The sequence below is a fragment of the Poeciliopsis prolifica genome, unplaced genomic scaffold (genome assembly GCF_027474105.1).
Source record: "Poeciliopsis prolifica strain line A6 unplaced genomic scaffold, Auburn_PproV2 SCAFFOLD040, whole genome shotgun sequence".
In the NCBI taxonomy this organism is placed as follows: domain Eukaryota; kingdom Metazoa; phylum Chordata; class Actinopteri; order Cyprinodontiformes; family Poeciliidae; genus Poeciliopsis; species Poeciliopsis prolifica.
Window position 1 is genome coordinate 2904821 of NW_026562415.1, and position 18152 is coordinate 2922972.

At 38.8% G+C, this 18152-nt stretch overlaps 1 protein-coding gene across 11 annotated transcripts in view; it reads right to left on the reverse strand.

The window, feature by feature from the left end:
• LOC129375531 (ELKS/Rab6-interacting/CAST family member 1-like) overlaps positions 1-18152 on the reverse strand; it is a 118091-nt gene continuing 99939 nt past the window's right edge. For all 11 annotated transcript variants that reach the window (XM_055054684.1, XM_055054681.1, XM_055054683.1 and 8 more), the window contains one exon: positions 1-2492. In XM_055054684.1, the coding sequence (XP_054910659.1) occupies positions 2355-2492 (138 nt within the window). In that variant the 3' untranslated portion in view covers positions 1-2354. The remainder of the gene's footprint in view (positions 2493-18152) is intronic.

The window sequence follows — 18152 nt, forward strand, 5'->3', positions numbered from 1 at the left end:
TGAAGATAAAGCATTAATTTATTTCACTCTCTCACATTTTGATCTTTCGATCCACAAGTTCAAAGTGAATTCCAGTCAGCATCCTTCCCAGTAATGGACAGAATCAGTGAAAAAAGAAAAAAAAACAGAAAACAGAAGAAGGAATTTACACACGAGCTCAAACCTGACTGGGTCTCTGAAATTAGACACACATGGGTTTTTAGACCATCCATAAAATCTGTGGGATCAATAAATGTTTCATTTAAGAAGCCAAGGGCCGACTTTAGTTCATATAAATCAGCTCAGAGTCCAAAAGCCAGAACCTTCAAAACCAGTTAGATTTGAGGATGCGTCATAAATCCAAGTCTTCCAGCTTCATGTCCAACCAGGTGACGTTTTAAAAGAAAACCTCGAGACAGACAAGGTACAGCCTCGAAACTCACACAGCTGATTCAAAAGAAGGAAAATAACGTTTGCTTGAAATAATCTGCCCCTCTGGACCATGCTAATACTGTCAGTGTTGAACTCAACAGGAACTTTGAAAAGTCTTCCCGGTGGAAACAAAGTCTAACAAACATCCAATTATTCACAAAATGACAAGAGTTTGACACCATGTGAAGCAGACCAACCAAGATATAATACTCTGATGCATACTTTCAAAAGAAACAAGAAAAAAATATATCTGTATTTATATATAACACTTACTTCTCGTATCAGAAACGATTTGACCTCTTATGAACTCTAAAGGGACAGTCATGAGGAAGATATGCGGAGGAATTATTTGAAGTCAACCTGATTTCAGTCTGGACGACGCAACTGAACCAAAGACGACGTTTTCACAGAAGCGATCCACGTTCACAGCACATCCGAGTGTTTGAGTAAAGGTTCTGTTGCGAGATTCATTGTTGTTTTGGGTTTGGCGAACTGAAACGCCGGGACGTTAATCAAAGGTTCTCCTTGACAATTTACACAGCAACTTACAGGAAAGTAGAAAACCTTCCACGTTTAATCGGACCCCTGGTAGGGAAGGATAAAAACGGCTTTTCACAAAATCTCATTTTGAAGCAAGAGAAAAACTTAAAAAAAAAAAAAAAATTAACTTTACCAAGAAAATAAATCTAACTGAGACCTTTTTTAGTTAGATTTAAGCTCGGCTTTCTTATTTACTGTTCAAAAACAAAATAAGCACAAAATCTTATTAAGGCATATGCATTTTGATCTTCAAAAGTCACATATAATAGCTACATGCCAATATTTAAAGTAGCTGAAACTTTTAAAATAACTATAACTTTGTTTTAATCCAGGTTTAATCTGGTGGTGTGATTGAGTTATTAGATTTGCCACCAAACAATTAAATTCGCAAAGGACCAATGATGCTGTTTTCTCCTCCAAAGGCCCTGGGAACCTCGCTAAGGCTGCACGGCATCACGAATGCTTGGAATTACAAAAACGTAACTAAAATCTAAAGTCTCTCTGCTAGAGCAAGTTGCCTTTATAACATTGTAACAAAATGAAGAGCCAAAGCCATCTCCAGATGCTTCTACCTTGTGGCATTGCATTAGAGGACTAAGTTTTGTCAAATGAGCAGAAGAGGGGCGTACAAAGTACAAAAGGCAGAACAGAAAAAATATATATATTACTGCAAAAAACAAACCCTCATTTGTTTTGAAGCGTTTTCATCAATCCTTACCAGGGGCGTCGAAGGTACTGAAGACATTTTTTAATTTTTTTTTATCAAACACCTGCAGAGAAAGAAACAAAAACTGACTAAAAGTTTAAAAAAGATAGCAGCAAATGATGCAAATAGCGAAAGGCAGCTGAAATAAACACACTCAAACTGATCAAAAAAAAATTGTGGCAACAACGTGCAAGTCGAGCATCAGAAGCAGCCTGGCAAGCCCAAATAACTTTTTCCTTTTTTTTTTTAACATGGATTTCTCAGGTTGAAACCATTTTCCCAGAGTGGAACTGCAGCCACCAGCCAGGACTTACAAGATGGTCAGTGCAGCAGAAGTGCTTCCTTTCTAAGAAGAGTTAGAAAAATATATCTATTCTGATCTAATCTGCCAATAAAGCACTTTAAACCGACCAAGGGACATAATTTCCTTCAGCTAGCTAGTATTTTTCTGTAGTGATGTAACATTGACATTCCTCTCAAATTAGAACAACTAAAGCACAGTTGAGCTTCTTCAACATTGGTTTTCTTTCCGTTTCATGAGGATTGTGGCGGCTTGCAGATGTGATTTTGTATTTTATCAGATTTTTTTTCCCGCGGGTTTGCGCTCAATGTTTGACTTTTGCATGCAAACGAGTGTGATTTTTATTTTATTTGTATTTTTTCAGTCAGTCTGTGAGCGTGTGTGTGCAAAGGTCAGTCAGCAGCTGTCCTCCAAGGCATTGACGACTTGTTCCAAAATGTCCGGGCACCGGTCGGCGATCTGCTGCAGGACCTGATTGGCATACTCCTGGAGCTCCGCCCCCTCCTTCTCACACAACGCCAACTCCGCCTCCAACTGAAAGAAACACGAATAAGGAAGGAGAAAATAGTAAAGATTTTGTGACCACGATAAAAGACTTTTGGACGCTGGATAACAAAATACAAACCTTTAGGTAATTAAATGATAACTCCAATCTTATCTGTAGGTTCCACAAATGATGAAACCAGTTATTGGTGTAATATTTTCCAATTACGGGAGAGTTGAAGGCCAAATTCTTCCACTTCACAATCTGCAACTCTTGGATTTTCAAGGACAAATTACTAGATTCAGAGTCAGCGATGCACATTTTGTGAATATTACTTTTCCATAGAGATTTATGGCAATGTTTCAAAACTCAACAGCATCATATCATTCCTAAAAAGCGCAGGTAAATAAGAAATGCCAGTAAAAGTGTGCGTGAAGACAAGTTCTTCTGAGACCAAGAACAAGTTCAAAAGTTTAATTTTGACAAATATTTCAGGCAAAAAATTGTATTTTTGCAATTCGACAAATTTGAATTATTTTTTTCAGCCACATCATATTGTTGAAACTGATTCAGTTCATATTGCACAATAGCTGTCTGAAAAATGTAAAAATAGAGAGATTAGGCTAATGAAGATTTGTCATTTAAAACAAATAAATACAGTCCTCCGAATAAAAAAACAAATCATCAATGTATCGGACGATAAAAAACGTACCGTTCTGGATACAGCAATAAATTATTAGGCATGTTAATATCATTAGTTCATGCAGAAACACAAATCGCCTCATGGGGAATCCTCAAATCCATCAGAGCCAATAGAATCTGTGGGATTTACAAAAATCACCTGGTCAACAGGGACCACAGATTACAGAAGCCAAGTGAAAATATGATTATGGATTATGACCACAGAACATCGAAGGTATGAATGAATTTATTGGCCTGATGAAAAGAGACTTATTTTTCCCCCTCTTCATCGGCTGAGTTTTAAACGAGTTTTAAAAGTTCAGAAATTAAGGTGCAAACTCTTAGCCATCGCTAAAGCACTGCTGCTTTATATTATATTATTATTTAGTGTTTCCATTTCCTTACTTGGTAGGAAATCGAAAGAGGTCTGGAAAATCAAACATTTTCCAGATGCATTGAAAATATTTTTCCATTCTTCTCCAGACTTGGCCAATTATTTCAGCAAATCCTAAACTTTTCCACACTTTTCAAGACAACTCAAGAAATTAGATTGTCATTCAGACTGAAAGAATTTTGGAAAAATTTATATCTCAAGATATACCGACCCCAACACCTCCAGTCTAGAGCAGGTGCAGCGGGGCGTTACCATAAGAGAGCCGTGCCCGTCCCCCCCAGGGTGATTGGATTTGTGTCCGTTTTAATGCTGCTATGAATGTAAATATGCATCCATAAAGTGAACTAGATTGTGTTTGTGGGTGGAGTGTGGAAGACCCAACTGCAGAGTCTACCCCACCCCAATCCCAATGCCCTAAACTCTTAAACTGAGATGCAGGACGGGGCTCAAGAAGGCGGGGGTCACGGGGAGAGTGCTACATAGAGCTCCACCCGATGCCTTCCCCCCAATCCCTGCTCCAGTCCAATGTGGTGGAGAGTACCACGGAGAGATGTTTGCAATTTGACACTTCTAAGCGTGTTTGAAGTCAAACACCTACAAAACAACTCAGATTATAATATATGTGAAATGGTAATCTGAAAAGACCAGAGTGTGGCTCCTTCTCTTCAAACGGACGGGAAAATTTCTGCAGCAAAGCAATGCTGCTATTTTCTTTGGCTGCGGCAGAGCTGAGACGTCAAATCTAACCGGCTTAATGACCAATACATCTGTATCAATAAGAGTGCCGCTTAAACATTCATGTAACACAAGCCTACATTTATGATGGTGTGTGTGTGTGAGTGTGTGTGTGAGGCCTGGGTCAGATATTGGCAAATATCCCCTCGTTACAGCCGAACCTCTTCATTCTCCTCTCATCTCATAGCCAGAAAAACCTCAGTGGTATTTTATATTACAGTGGCGTTATTCATGTGTAAAACTGCCCCAAGCAATAACATTAATGATTAATGAAACTCTGCCTATAAAGCACATGCATGTATTGCTGATTATCCATATATTGGGTCATTTTTATTATTGGAGAAACCGAAATTGTTGAATTTTTTTTTTTTTCCTCATTTAATTACAGGGTGTGTTTGAAACTTCGCCCACACCAGGGACTAAAAGTCAGGACATCTAAAACCAGGTTTAAACATTTCTATTGAAGTCTGGCTCTTCTCAGTGCTTCACGATTTCAAACAGTTCAGCTGAATTTAGTCATGACCAAATAAAAACATACAAAATAAAACTTGCATTCATTAGACTGCAGATAGGGAATAAAAACGGCTTACATCCCCCCGCCATGCATAATTAATCACCATCTTAGAGTTAAATCTCCAGTCTATTTACTCCATAAAAGATCTGCTGCCACTGTAAGTCAGTTCTGGAGAAATGGCTTCATAGAACATAATTAGCGAGCTAACATTTCGTTTGGGTATTGAGAGAATCTGAAGATGGCTTGCAAGTTGAGAGCACAACTCGCCAACAAGCCGTTTGTTACCCCGTTGAACTTTTCATGCAACCTCAAAACCTCGACGGATTTTTCTGGGGATTTTCTGTGACAAATGAACACAATGTGGTGCGTGATTATGAAGTGGATGGGAAAATGAAGAAAAATGGGGGGGGGGAATGACCCAGAGGGCTGAACTCAAGTGAATGCTACATTTTTCAGATTTTTATTTAATCTCAATAAACTACATTAGGTACATGGTTGTATTGTTAAGAAGAAGTTGAAAAGCTTGCACATAAATTCAAGAAGGGCAACACAAGGTTCAGAACTGAGCGATGCGACTTGTAAACGGTGCAGATGGTGTGCAGTTTGCGGGGTTTCAATGACTTTATGATCCTGTGGAAGAAGCTGCTTATTGTCCTCTCAGTCATTACTGTGAAAGAGCCAAGATGCTCTAGGGAAAGCAAGTAATTTGTGATGGGGTGGTAAATGTCTGAAACACAGCGGTTTACCTGTGGCGGAGACACCGCAGCAGCGTCATCACCTACATCTCCATTTGTGAAACGTTGCGATAACAGATGAGGGCTTTAATGTACGTAGATGAAGGGAAAACAAGACAGTAGAAGAAAGGGTTCAGAGGAAACATGGAGGACAGTTTAATGCCATGTTAAAAGAGCAAACGCTTGGCCCGCTTTGGAGACTACCCCCACTGCACAGATCTAAACTTACACTCTGACTCATTCACTGTTTCCAGGTGATGGATATAGGAAACATATGCTTCGAAAATTTGCCGCGCACCATCCAAAAGGACTTCGGATGGTGGTCACAAGAAGGATTTTTTTTTTTTACATTTTGAGGGAGAAAATCGAAGCGCATTATGAAATCTTTGAGGAATCCCCGCCACACGACGGACGGGAAAAATCGAGATCCGAAGAAAAATGGGGAGTTTTGAGCACATAGTCCAACTCCTATCGCTATTATCTGCAAGGTAACAGTTATCGTCTTGATTTTTTTGAAAAATGTTCATCCTTTTATGAGCTCCGCGAGCCCTATCAGGCCACACAGACCTTTAAGAGTGTTGGATTGAGCGAGCGAAGGATTTAGAGGGCTCCGTTTTACAGCGAAGAACAGTGACATCGCCAGCATCAATCTGAGCGTGTTTTTTAGGTAATTCAACTTAATGGCTTTGCATTTTAAGCTGCAATCTCCCAGAACAACACGGCAGTAAAGATAAGGTTAGAGGGTGATTGAGAGGAGATAATCGGTTTAGTGCAGCTTTTCTTCAGCGACCTTGACCCACGCTTGACAAGATCAGTCGAAAACGATAAAAAAAAACGTCAAATTGGGTAAAAAAAACACACACACACAAACTCGGAGATTAAATAAAACCACATAAACTATATGTAAACTATGCAGGTTTTATGTTGAAGAAGAACATATCTGCTTCACAGCTAAAAGTCTCAGGTGATTTTATAAAGCAAATCCACTCAAGCTAGAAGTAATTTAGGTGAACTTGAAGTCTAAATACGAGGTCAAATTTTGTTTTTTCCTAAGATAAAAGCATGGAGGTAAGTAAAAACATAAAACATTGCAGTCAGAGTTATTTGGTCGATCTTTCAATCACTAAAACTCTTCCAACAAAATGTTTTTATAAAAGCAGATCGCTATTCTGGGTCGGTTGTTTCTGGAGCGACAGAAAACCTCACTGGGTGGCCTGGTAGTAAAGAAAGAGCAGCAAAGAGGCTACGGTTTGTACAGACTCAATAAAATATCACAATACCAGATGCAATGCAATGTCTAATCTTGTTTTCTGCTGCAACTTTCAAATGGTGGGTTCAGAAATGTGTAAACAGCATGAAACAGCGGAATGGATCCGTCCTTCCGTATAGCAACCGTTTAGGTTGTGGTGGTAAACCAGCACGGCTCTGTCTGAAGATTACTGTATTTTCCGGACTATAGGGTGCGCCATACTATAAATCGCACCTGCAAATGTTTTGAAATAAACAAGAAACGTAAATATAAGCCGTGTCGGACTATACTTTCTTCTCTGATTTCCAATTATGACTTGCAGTGATTCACTTCCTGCTAAAGAGCCCCCTGTTGGTTGAAGAAAAAGCCGCTCTGGGCGACGAGCCGCACGGTTCAAACCGTAAGAAAAAAGTAGCGGCTTATAATCCCAAAAATACGGTACTCTGAAGGCATCAGTAGATCACAACAATATAAATATCCTTGAATTATTATGCCTTATTTAATCCTCAACACGACTAAAATACTTTATGAGCGACACTCCTGCACAAATCAGACTAGCTTTGCATCATGTGATTGGCAGTGGGCTGGTTATGGACAGTTTCTGAGCTTTTTCTTGAGATACTGAACAATTGATAAGAACATCTGTTGCCTTTCAGAGCCAGGTGTTAAAATAACTTTATTATTAAGCAAAGCATGCTTTTGTGCTTCATCCTAGTCTATTGCATCTTCTTCTTTTAAACCAAAAACATAAAATCAGAGTGTATCTAATTTGAGGGATGAACCGAAGAACAAACTGTGAATCCAAATCATAAATGCCCTCAAAGTAGCGATAATCAGTCCTGATGAGGCTGTTTATGTTATGTATAGTCCTTGGGTTTTATTAGCTTGTTAGGAACGATTATGTGGGGAATATGAGTCCCTACCGTTGTTGGTCTTGGAACAGTTTTCATTGCTCGGGGTAAGGAAAACTTGATGATCTTACATTACGCATTCAATAAATATCTTCACACACAAGTTAATGTCTTGCTGGATTGTCTATTTTAAGCTTTATTTTTGTTTATTAAAGATATGAAGGCATTACATTTTTACAATGAAATATACTTATCTCTTCTGTGAGATATATGCGATGAATAAAATTGAATAATTCAACCATAAACATTGTGATGTATTTGGTGATTTAACAAAATTATGCAAAAATGAGTCAAACTTGTGAAATACTTTGGCATAAAGCAGAGTTAAAACAGGACTTCTGACAGAGATTATAATCTTCCAATAGGTGTTATAATTCAAAACATTTTGTTAAGTGGTTTCGTAATTTTATATTCCAAAGAGAAAGTCCCATTTGCTGCTGAACAATAAATGTCTCGTCTTCGTCTAAATCAAGAGCTTTACGGCTCAATCTGTTTCAGATTGTGCATTAAGAATTTGAATGCTGCATTTTAGATCTGCTGCTGATCATGTTTCATGTGTGGTACGAAAAAACAAAATAAAGAAAATACGGAAGATTGATTTAAATGGAGAGCATAAAAAAAGCCAGAATTGTGCTTCCTGCCAGAATATATGACACAGTAGTTTGGTTTTTACGGTGACAAGGTGAGTGGGCGCACAACATGAGGTTAAAGATCCGATCCTGATTAACTGAGTGGCAGAAGGGTCTGAGCAAAGAAGGGAAGATGAAGGTGAAGGGGTTACGTGTGTGTCTGTTACACAGAAAGGGTCTGTTTTGCTTTTTTTACTGCAGCAACTAAAGCTCCATTATCATGATTGATCATTATCGGCCTCACAGCGACACACACACACACGCACGCACGCACGCACGCACACACACTGCTGGAGCAGCCCGTGCCCCGTGTTCGTTCACACACAGGTTATCAGCTCGAGAATGAGGATGACAGGTAAGACGTGTGTATGCACTGACCTCCTGACACATGTTGCAGGGCCTGAACCTCTTTGCAGTGGAATGCTAATGTTTTCTAAAGAAACCATAAGTCAGCAAAGGGAGATAGGAGCATGAACAAACACTCACAAACGTTGAGCAAAAAGGGGGAGAAAAGGAAACAAAGGAGAGGAAGAACAAATGTATCATCTTACAATGGAGGATTTCTTGAGGGCGGTTTTTAATTTACAGTAACTTAAGCCAAATGTTTGTATCTTTCTACTGCATGGCTGTTTATTGAAACACCAAAACTTTCTAGTGATTTGACTCATTTAACAAGAATGTTCTGGGTTGTGAATTTTGTGTCTCCTCAGATCAGGGTCCACTCAACTGGGGCTACAGTGTTCTGCAAAAAAATATTCCCTCCCCTTACACCTCTTGACGTTTTGTCACAGAAAATCTATAAATCTTGAGTGCAAAGTGAAGAGAAAAAGACAGAAGTTGTAGTTTGAATGTGTATTCAACGCTCTTTGATCTCATACCCCTTAATAAAACCCACAGCTAATTCCAGTTACCTTCAGGGGTCACTTGCTTATTAAACCGAATCCAGTTGAATGTAATTTAATCTTAGTATGGCTCCAGATGTTCTCTGACCGTCTTAGCGAGAACATTCATAATCAGGCAGCTTTATGAAGCTGCAGGGAACACAGCAGGAAGTTTAAAGCACGGTTAGGTTATTAAACGAAATCCCAAACTGTGAACACCTCATAGAGGTCTGTTCCTCCATCCATCACCAGAAAGTGGAAATAACAAAATACAACAACAAGCCATAAAAAGACAAAGCTGTCCACCTGAACTGACAGGCCGGGCAAAGAGAACATCGGTCAGAGAAGCAGCCCAGAGGCCCGTGGTAACTTTATAGGTCCTGGACAGATCCACAGCTCAGACGGTAAAGTCTGCTTTCAGATTATTCACTGCGAGTTGTTGAAAGACAGCCGAATGAATTCTCATTTGCGGACTTGATGTGAATATCGATGGAGCTAAATGCAGGCCAAGCCTGGAAGAACACCCAGTGGAGTCTGCGAAAGTGGAGGCAAAGCTTCAAGGTAGAAAACGACGCTGAACCTGCAGTCACAAGAGAACGACCGCGATGGAACGGCTAAGATCAAGGCATGTTCACCTGTTGGAACGGTCCATTCACGTTGCTTTTCACAGACTCTCTCCTTTGACTGACTGAGCTTTAAATATTCTTCACAGGAAAAAAAAAGACAAAAATATTGCACACTCTATATGTGCAGAGCTGGTGAGACAAACCCCAAACGTGTCGGAGATGTAACAGCAGGAACGGAGGTTCTGCAAAGTATCGACTCAGAGGGGCTGAAAAGAAATACGGGTCTGGCTTTCAGATTTTTATTTGTAAAAAGATATGAGATTTTTGTTGGCCCATTAAAAAGATGATGTAACAAAGAATACAAAGCACTGCATACACAGCAGCAATAATCCAGTATTGGGTAGCTGTTGAGACGGCTGTATGCGGTTTGGTTTGACCGTCTGAGAGGAGCCGAGCTAGCAGAAATAAAGATGTCAAAGTCAGGTGACGGCTTAAGATACACGCACTTTAATTTCAAAGTATGCCTAAAATTGATCAGTGCAACTGAACAAGACAGAGGACATTTAATGGTTTTCTTCTTTGATTGGCACTGTTTTGTTCAAACCACAGGGGCTGCATTTACACTAAAATATTGACAAAAAGTGTCGTATTTCTTTATGGTTACGTCGTAACCGTCTGTGAAATATCCATTTTAAATGAACTTAGACTGAAAAGAAGCAAATGTTCTTGATTTATAATAAAAACCTCAATGACATAGTTCAATATAAAAGAAATACAGAACAAAAAGTCCTGAGCTCAGAGAGAGAGAGCGGGAGAGAGAGAATGAGGAATCCAAAAATGTCTGGAGGGCATATTTCTACCTATTTTGACTCTATAATGGGGGAAATTATATGATGTAAAGTCTAAGGAAAAGTAGAAACACTAACAGGTGCTATAGAAATACTATTATGAGGAACAAAAATATAAATTGGCCTCTACAGACTTCGATCCTTCTGCCTGTTTTTATTCTAACCATTTTGCTCGTACAGACTACGCAGTCTGTAAAATGCTTCATAAGTTGGCTGCCGGTGCTGCACCAAGCCCAAAAGTGCCCACATTATGTCCAGCTCAGTCGTAGTGGAAGCAGCTCAGCAAATAACACAAGCTAACGAGCTGCGGTGGGAATACTGCTCGACGACTTGTGGCTAAAACTGCTCCTGGAGGACTGAAACACTGCGCTCTTTAACATCTCTGAAGAAAGTGTTTGGTGGGCAAATCAGAATCAGTTGGTAATTTTATTTTTATAGGCTATTTAATAAGCTAAGCTCACTTCAGGAACAGATTCATATTTACAAGCACGACCTTCAAAGGTTTCCACCGTCCAACAAACTGGGCTCATGAATCTGAAGCCTGCACTCTAACTACATGGAGGAGCTTCAGAGGGAACAGGACTTACAAGGCCTATAAACAAGGCTTAAAGCTTAAATTGGCCCTTGAGGACCAAATACACAGAGCTGGACTGACAATATAAAGTGCTGCAGAAGTAAACAAGGAAAAGACTGCAGCGGTAATTGCGTACAGTCAGTCAGACAATCTAAGGAAGATAAAAGCACTTTGAGCAAAATCCCAAGTTGTGGTTTTGAGTTTATAGTTTTATTCAAATTAAAGCTTTGAACAAGTTGAGACTCACAAATTCTAAAATCAAAACCGCCAAGCAGTGGTCAATAATTAGTTAGCATGGGCGGTGTTCTGCCTGATTAGGGCGGTCACAGTAAGGCAGGAAATGCTGTTATTTCAACACAAAGGCACAAAGCCGAGTGATTGGAGAGTTGACATTAAAAATTGTCTTTAGCGCGTTAGCATTAGCGCGTGGCTTGGTTAACATTACGAGCTGTAAGCTAATTTCTTTGGTGCCTCTCTAGGTAATATAAATGGTTATGGCTTCAAAGGTCTTAAAATGTTCGTTCCGATATTTGGAAATCCATTAAATGAAATGACCACGATTACCCTTCATCAGGCAGTGAGTTTTGCAGAGCAGGCCCTCCTAACTCTGTTGCTGCACATTTATAGTCAGCTGGCTGAAAGAAGGTTGATATATATATATATATATATATATATATATATAGATTTCAGTCTCCCTGTTGCAGCTGTTTGGATTGAAGAGTAACAGCTCTGCCCCTTCCCCACGTTCTGTTTGCACACTGCCAGCCAGCAGGATGAAAGAACGTTATTATACTTTCTCCGTGCTTCCAGGAAAGACAAATTTCAGCTGTTAGAAATAAGTGTTGCTTTTGGGCCCATGTCTGCAGTGTTTTACAACCATTATGAAGTAAATTCTTCCAGTATAGCAACTACAAATGACTTGAACTTGTTGAGGGAAACATCTGCACCACTTATGTGGGAGAAAAGTGTGAAGCTGGACCTATGTTAAGGCTAATTCTGCGAGGAGGGCAGCACTTTGGATAAAAAGTGGGAAAGAACTAAGAGTGGAAAGCAGCTTTCTGCACATTTTATTTTGTGTGTAAATCGAGGTCTTTGGCCTTCACCTGTCACCAATACCAGCTTGTATTTGCATTACCACTGAAGGAGGAAATGGAGGGAAACACAGCCGTGGAAAGGAAAGGCAGCATCTCAAGTGAGAAGAAGAGTGAGCAACCCGAACACCGGTCACTGACAGTAGGAAAGTCAATACGAACAGGAAGATTGAAAGACGGATTTACAAGGATGGAGAAAAGCAATGGAGGCACACAAAGGACGAGAAAGAGACAAAAAAAAAGAGAGGGAAAGTTCAAGGGTGAAAGGAGAGAAAGTCAGAGAAAAAGACATAGGCATGTGAAAAGAGGTCGTCTGGTAAAGCCATTAAGCCTGGATTCAATAACTCTGAAAACCAGCAGTTTGTCAGTAATGACCACTGAAGGCCAAAGTGTGTGTGCGTGTGTGTGCGTGTGTGTGTGTGTGTGTGTACTTACGGATGTGTTGCCATGAAATAGGTACTGAGACCTGGTTGAATGTGAGAGGGGAGTTTTTTTCTGCTTCTGTGTATCTGCTTTGGTCGTACTATGAGGACACAAAAGTCCCAGTAAAGTTGCGTAAATCATTTCAGATTTTCTTCATGGACAAGTTTGGGGCAGCTTGGAGTTTCTGGTCCCTTATGGCTGCAGGAGACAGGTCAATCTACTGCTCTTTACGTGATGAAATCCACTGAATGTACACGTGTGGGTGTGTGCAATGGTCAAAATGATTATATGTGCCTTTATTTAAAGAGAAAACAATCATCCTTGAAGGAGGAAGCAGAGATGCTTGATGAAAGCCTAGACTGGAGTCTCCAAACCACAACACAGAACAGATGGATGGTTCTGACTTTCTGCAGGAACACAATCCCTAAACCTTACTGCCCAAACTCTACAAATGTCAAGGTAAGTCATTTATTGTGAAGTATAGGGGGTACATCATTTGTTAAAAATGATCAAGGTAAAATAAAATGTTCTGGAAATAAATTGAAAATTCAGCTTGGACTTATAATTCTGATTGCTTTGATCCTGGTTATGTAGTTTCTTGGGAGGCACAACAGAGGATGCACCTCGTTTTTACCACGACTGAATGCTTTAATCATAGCGGATGCTGAAATCCTAGTGACACAGACACAGCTGGACTTCCACTCCCATTGTTAGCTGAGTATTTACAGTCTGCACTATCAGTGGTAATGTTTTAGTTCCAGCTCTGCCCTGTCCTGTTTTCGTAAGTCCTGCCAATCAGAATTCACCCAATCTGTGACCTTAAAGCGGCGGGCGGCTCTCAGGCAGACACATCAATGGACACCCATTGTTCTTGCCAGCCAGGGAAGAGGGAATCATTTCGCCTCTGGACATCAGGGGATAAAACTAGAAAAACAGCGATAATACCCACTGGAAACCTAATTTATTTTATTGCATATCTAGAACAAAGCAAACTCTACCATTTTCTGTAGAGCTCAGATAATTGCACAGACACTGGCAGAAGGCAAAATAAAGGACAAATTGCATTTAAAAAGCCATTATTTATGAATAAAAGAAGTTTATACATACAGTACACAAACAAACATCTTATTAAGCTGTATTATTACTTTTATTGTCTTCTGTAATATCCTCATCTAAAGTGTTAAATAGTTATTGAATGGGTTTGCATATTTAACACAGAGTATTATATCTCAAGCTTTTTTCTGTGTTTTTCTAACACTTTTTTCTTCCACTGAACTTTCAGCATTTTGAGAACTGCCTTCAGGATCTACCTTTTTTGTGATAACCTCCTGTAAGCCATAATCATCAAAATCGGATATTAATGCTTGGAATATGTAACAGTTCATTAAATCTATATGACCTAAGTTGCTATAATTAATAATTTAAATAATTTAACCTCATGTTAATGTTCAAATTTGTGCTTTTTAAAACCAGCTTATTGCACTACAAGTTATTGATCCACCTCAAAAAAATCCAATATTTCTCTCGTTGCATAAAAAAGACCCAATATTCTCTTAAAATGTAGAGACAACATTATAAGATGGACATCTAAATTCTGTAATTTTTTGGCTTGTTTCATTCCAATAACTTGCAAGAGTCGTACATAGCGAATTCAAAGTAACTTTTCCTGAAGTTTCTCCAGTTTTAGCAGGCCAAAAAACACACGCAGTTAACAACCTGGAGCTATTTAAGTTTCAGCTGATAGAGTCATTTCAGCCAATAACACTTCATTCATTTTTTTTTATTTTTTATTTTCTATGGCACCAAACACACACAAACGTATAAGCTAAGGACTTAGACGAATGGTAACACATACTCTAGTGCAAACATCAGCCACAAATTCTAGAGAGCGCTTCCAAACGGTAAGACGGAGCAACACCCACATGCATTCGCACGAACGAAAACACAGAATATACGTTTTTCTTTTACTACCATACTTCAGACCATTAATAGGGACAGAAAGAGACTTCCTGATTTTGTGAAGGAGAACGGAAAATTCTGATGCCAACTCTCTTCAGTGCTCATTAGAGGCGTCATTGAGCCATAAAGCTTATTGTTATGACCATGGCAGAGAAAACAGTGCTTTCAGGATAACCTCGCCATACGAGACAGCGTTACTCTGCAGTTAAGCTGAAGTTAAACAGAAAGATGAAACAAACACACATTAGGGGAGGAAACATGTTTAGGTCCATTAAGAAAATATTCAAAGGCAAACATGTCCAAGCAAATGTCAGAAATGTGTGCATGTATATAGCAGCAATTTGCACAACTCTGCTGCTTTCATGCTTCAGAAAAGTCTGACTAAACAATAGTACAGCATGTTACCAGCCTCAACCACAACTGGCATGATTCCTTAGCGTCTGTGGTTCGAGAAAATCCACAGTGAAAGCTTTTTGACATCCATCACTCATGTGTTTCGTGCAGAACAAATATGCTTCCGCTTTATCTGATCTATCAATCCGCACTCTCTCCACATCACATGCGTGGGAAATACATCACTCCGAATGGCCATTACAGCTTCCAGCCTCATGCTGTTTATGTGTTCAGAGTTTGTTCATAACATTAAACACTTCCGACATAAAATCAACAGTATTAAGTCAAAAATACTGTTGTGGATAAATAGATATTCATTTCTTCTGGGAAACATGATGATCCTTCAAAAAAATCCCTCATTTTAAACAGATGCAGCTAGACGTTAACCATTTTTTAAAGACGATGCTTAATTAATATTATCATATTTACTTTAGTAACACCTATTTTATTTCAATTTAGACTTTTTAAAATAATCTTTGTAAATGCATCTTTAAAAAATCTGTCAGATTTGACAGATCAATAAGCAGGACATCATCAAGTTCACTGATATTTCCATTAGATGCATAAAACATTGAATATAGAGCTGGATTTAATATTAAAACAAAGTCATTATTTAAGCATCAATGTGTGCAAAATTGCAATTGCAAAATACGTTTAACAAAAATGTTCCATGCCATTTTTGTACTTCAGGTCTATTGCCTGAAGAGTATCAATACTATAGTAGTCAGGTGGTTCAGCACTTCTTTATCCTTACTGGCTACAATGAACATACATGACTAAGATGCTCAGGGAAAGAAAGGAGCGACTTTCTCTTTCTTTTGATGAAGGCAAAGAAAGCAAAGAGTGAGGAAAATAGAGGTTTAATCTCAACTTGAGGTATTGTGGCTTGATAAAAGATCTAGACAAAAATAAATGCTGGAACCAGACAAAACTTCAGTGAGCAGTGCATTTGGAGAAGAACTTCTTGAGAAGCTTCTAAGTTGTCATACGGATGCAGGAATGGGGCTCAACTGGTTGCTTATTATGAAGGGTTGTTATAAGAAGAGCAATATCAGAGGCTCAGAGCTGCTTGGCTGCAAATTTACTGGGTTACTATATTTCCAAGGACATGCTGTAATACTTAAACTTAATACTTAAAAAATACTCAAATGACTTGGATCCAGGTTTACTACACTCAATTTCCCACATCTGATTTATAAGTCATCTTAGTATTCAATAAAAATAATGAAATTGTTATGATATCATGTAGTGCTCAGAACTGCTTCAGTAGAAATGATTTAATCTTGAAACATTTGAGTTTTTAAAACGTATTGCATTGAGAAGCAAAAAAGTGAATCGATTTTAAAGCAACATATTTATGTCTCTTTGTGAGTCTGTTTTCCGCTCTATTGGTAGAAATTGGCATAAGCTACTATATTAGCGAAAACTCGTCTAATACAGAAGCTTCCTCTGGTCCCATATGATAACTGTGCATTCATGTTAAATCAGCTGTAAAAATCCTGTACTACGTTTTGTATGAGTTTGTGTTTTACATGCTATTTCAGTGCAATGCTAATGGCTTTACAGAGTGCCGGGCATTTTAACAGAGCCAAGGAAAGGCTTGTAAAACACACACAGTCACCACAAAGCAGAAAAAAAGAAAAAAAAGAGGCTGGCATATTGAGGCACGGTGGTCTGGTGGGAGACCGTGTGCGAGTCTGAGTGTGTATTAACAGGGTCAGTCAGGGTTATGGCGACACATGATGAAGGAAAATGAGAAACACCGTCCTGAATGAAAGACTGCCAGTGTGTTCTTTGCAATTGTGTGTAAGCTTGGTTGGTGGCTTAAAAAAAAAAAGTGAAAAAGTCCACGCATGGCGCCAAGTGGCACTGCCTGACTCTGGGTGGGTTTGGACAGAGAAATAAGCAGAAAGATTCAAATTGTGAAATGAATTGCTGTTAAGGGAAACATCCCACTGAAAAATATACCTTGCAAAGGCTTAAAAACCTCAAAACAGGCTCTGTAATGGAGTGAATGAGATGTGAATAAGAAATACACTGTTGATGTAATGACTTTGGGATAAATGACCCTAATAGGAGGACTGGAAAGAAACTCCAAGGGCAAAATGAAAAGAAACACATGAACACAACTAAAAGGGGGACATTTCAATCTAAAAGTTAAAATCGTTTCATTCTGAAAGTTTGATTTTTTTTCTAGGGATACCTGATACCTGTGTGATACTTTTAGAAAAATAATGCATTGCATAAATATAGCCTAGGTGTTCACAAGTCATTTTTCCAAGTCTCGACTCCAAGTCAATTATCTAATGAATGAATTAAAAACCTTTTCATAAAATCTAGGTCACTTCATAACCTTGTTGCAGACTCGTGCTTTTTGTAACTAGGCCTAAATTACCACAAACATTTAAAGGTTTTTTAAATGCCGTGTTGTAATATTTTCCTATTTAATTCAATACGCAATAAATACAAATGAATGTAATAGTTACCCCCATTAGAAATATGTTTATACGACAAGAAAACAATAGAAAGAGATTAAAACCCAGCAATATGACGTTTTTTGTCTTTGTAATAACTAAGACAAATAAGGTGACTAAGATTTTTATATTAACCACAATTACATATTGCAATAAATATGGTTTGGGGGGTTTTCTTTTCCTCACTCCGCGCTGGAGAATTTTAAATAGTATCGGGAAAAAAAAGTTTTCTAAATTCAGATTGAAAGCCCTAACTCCCACTTCTTAATAGTTGAGCTTTTCAATACAAAGGGAGAAAGACGGGCTCTGATTTTGGTATTTTCAGCTTGGATGTGTCCTTGTAATGACACAGTTAGCTTACCGTGTCAGAGGCAGGTCATGTTTATTTCTTTCTGAAGTCCAAAGTCATTTAACACAGCGTTCATTTTAAGAGACCTTCATGTGTTTATTATAAAGCTACAGCTAACATGAACAGATTGCTATGAGTCATTAACATCCCATAAGCCACCAGTGTCACTGGCTAATATACAAGCAAGTTCTTTCAGTTTTGAATCCAATATGGCCGCTTCCCATGTAACTTGCAGTGAAAGTTGTCAGTGTGACTGTTTAATGACAGTTTTATCTCATTAAAACTGTGGGACATTTAGTACCCAA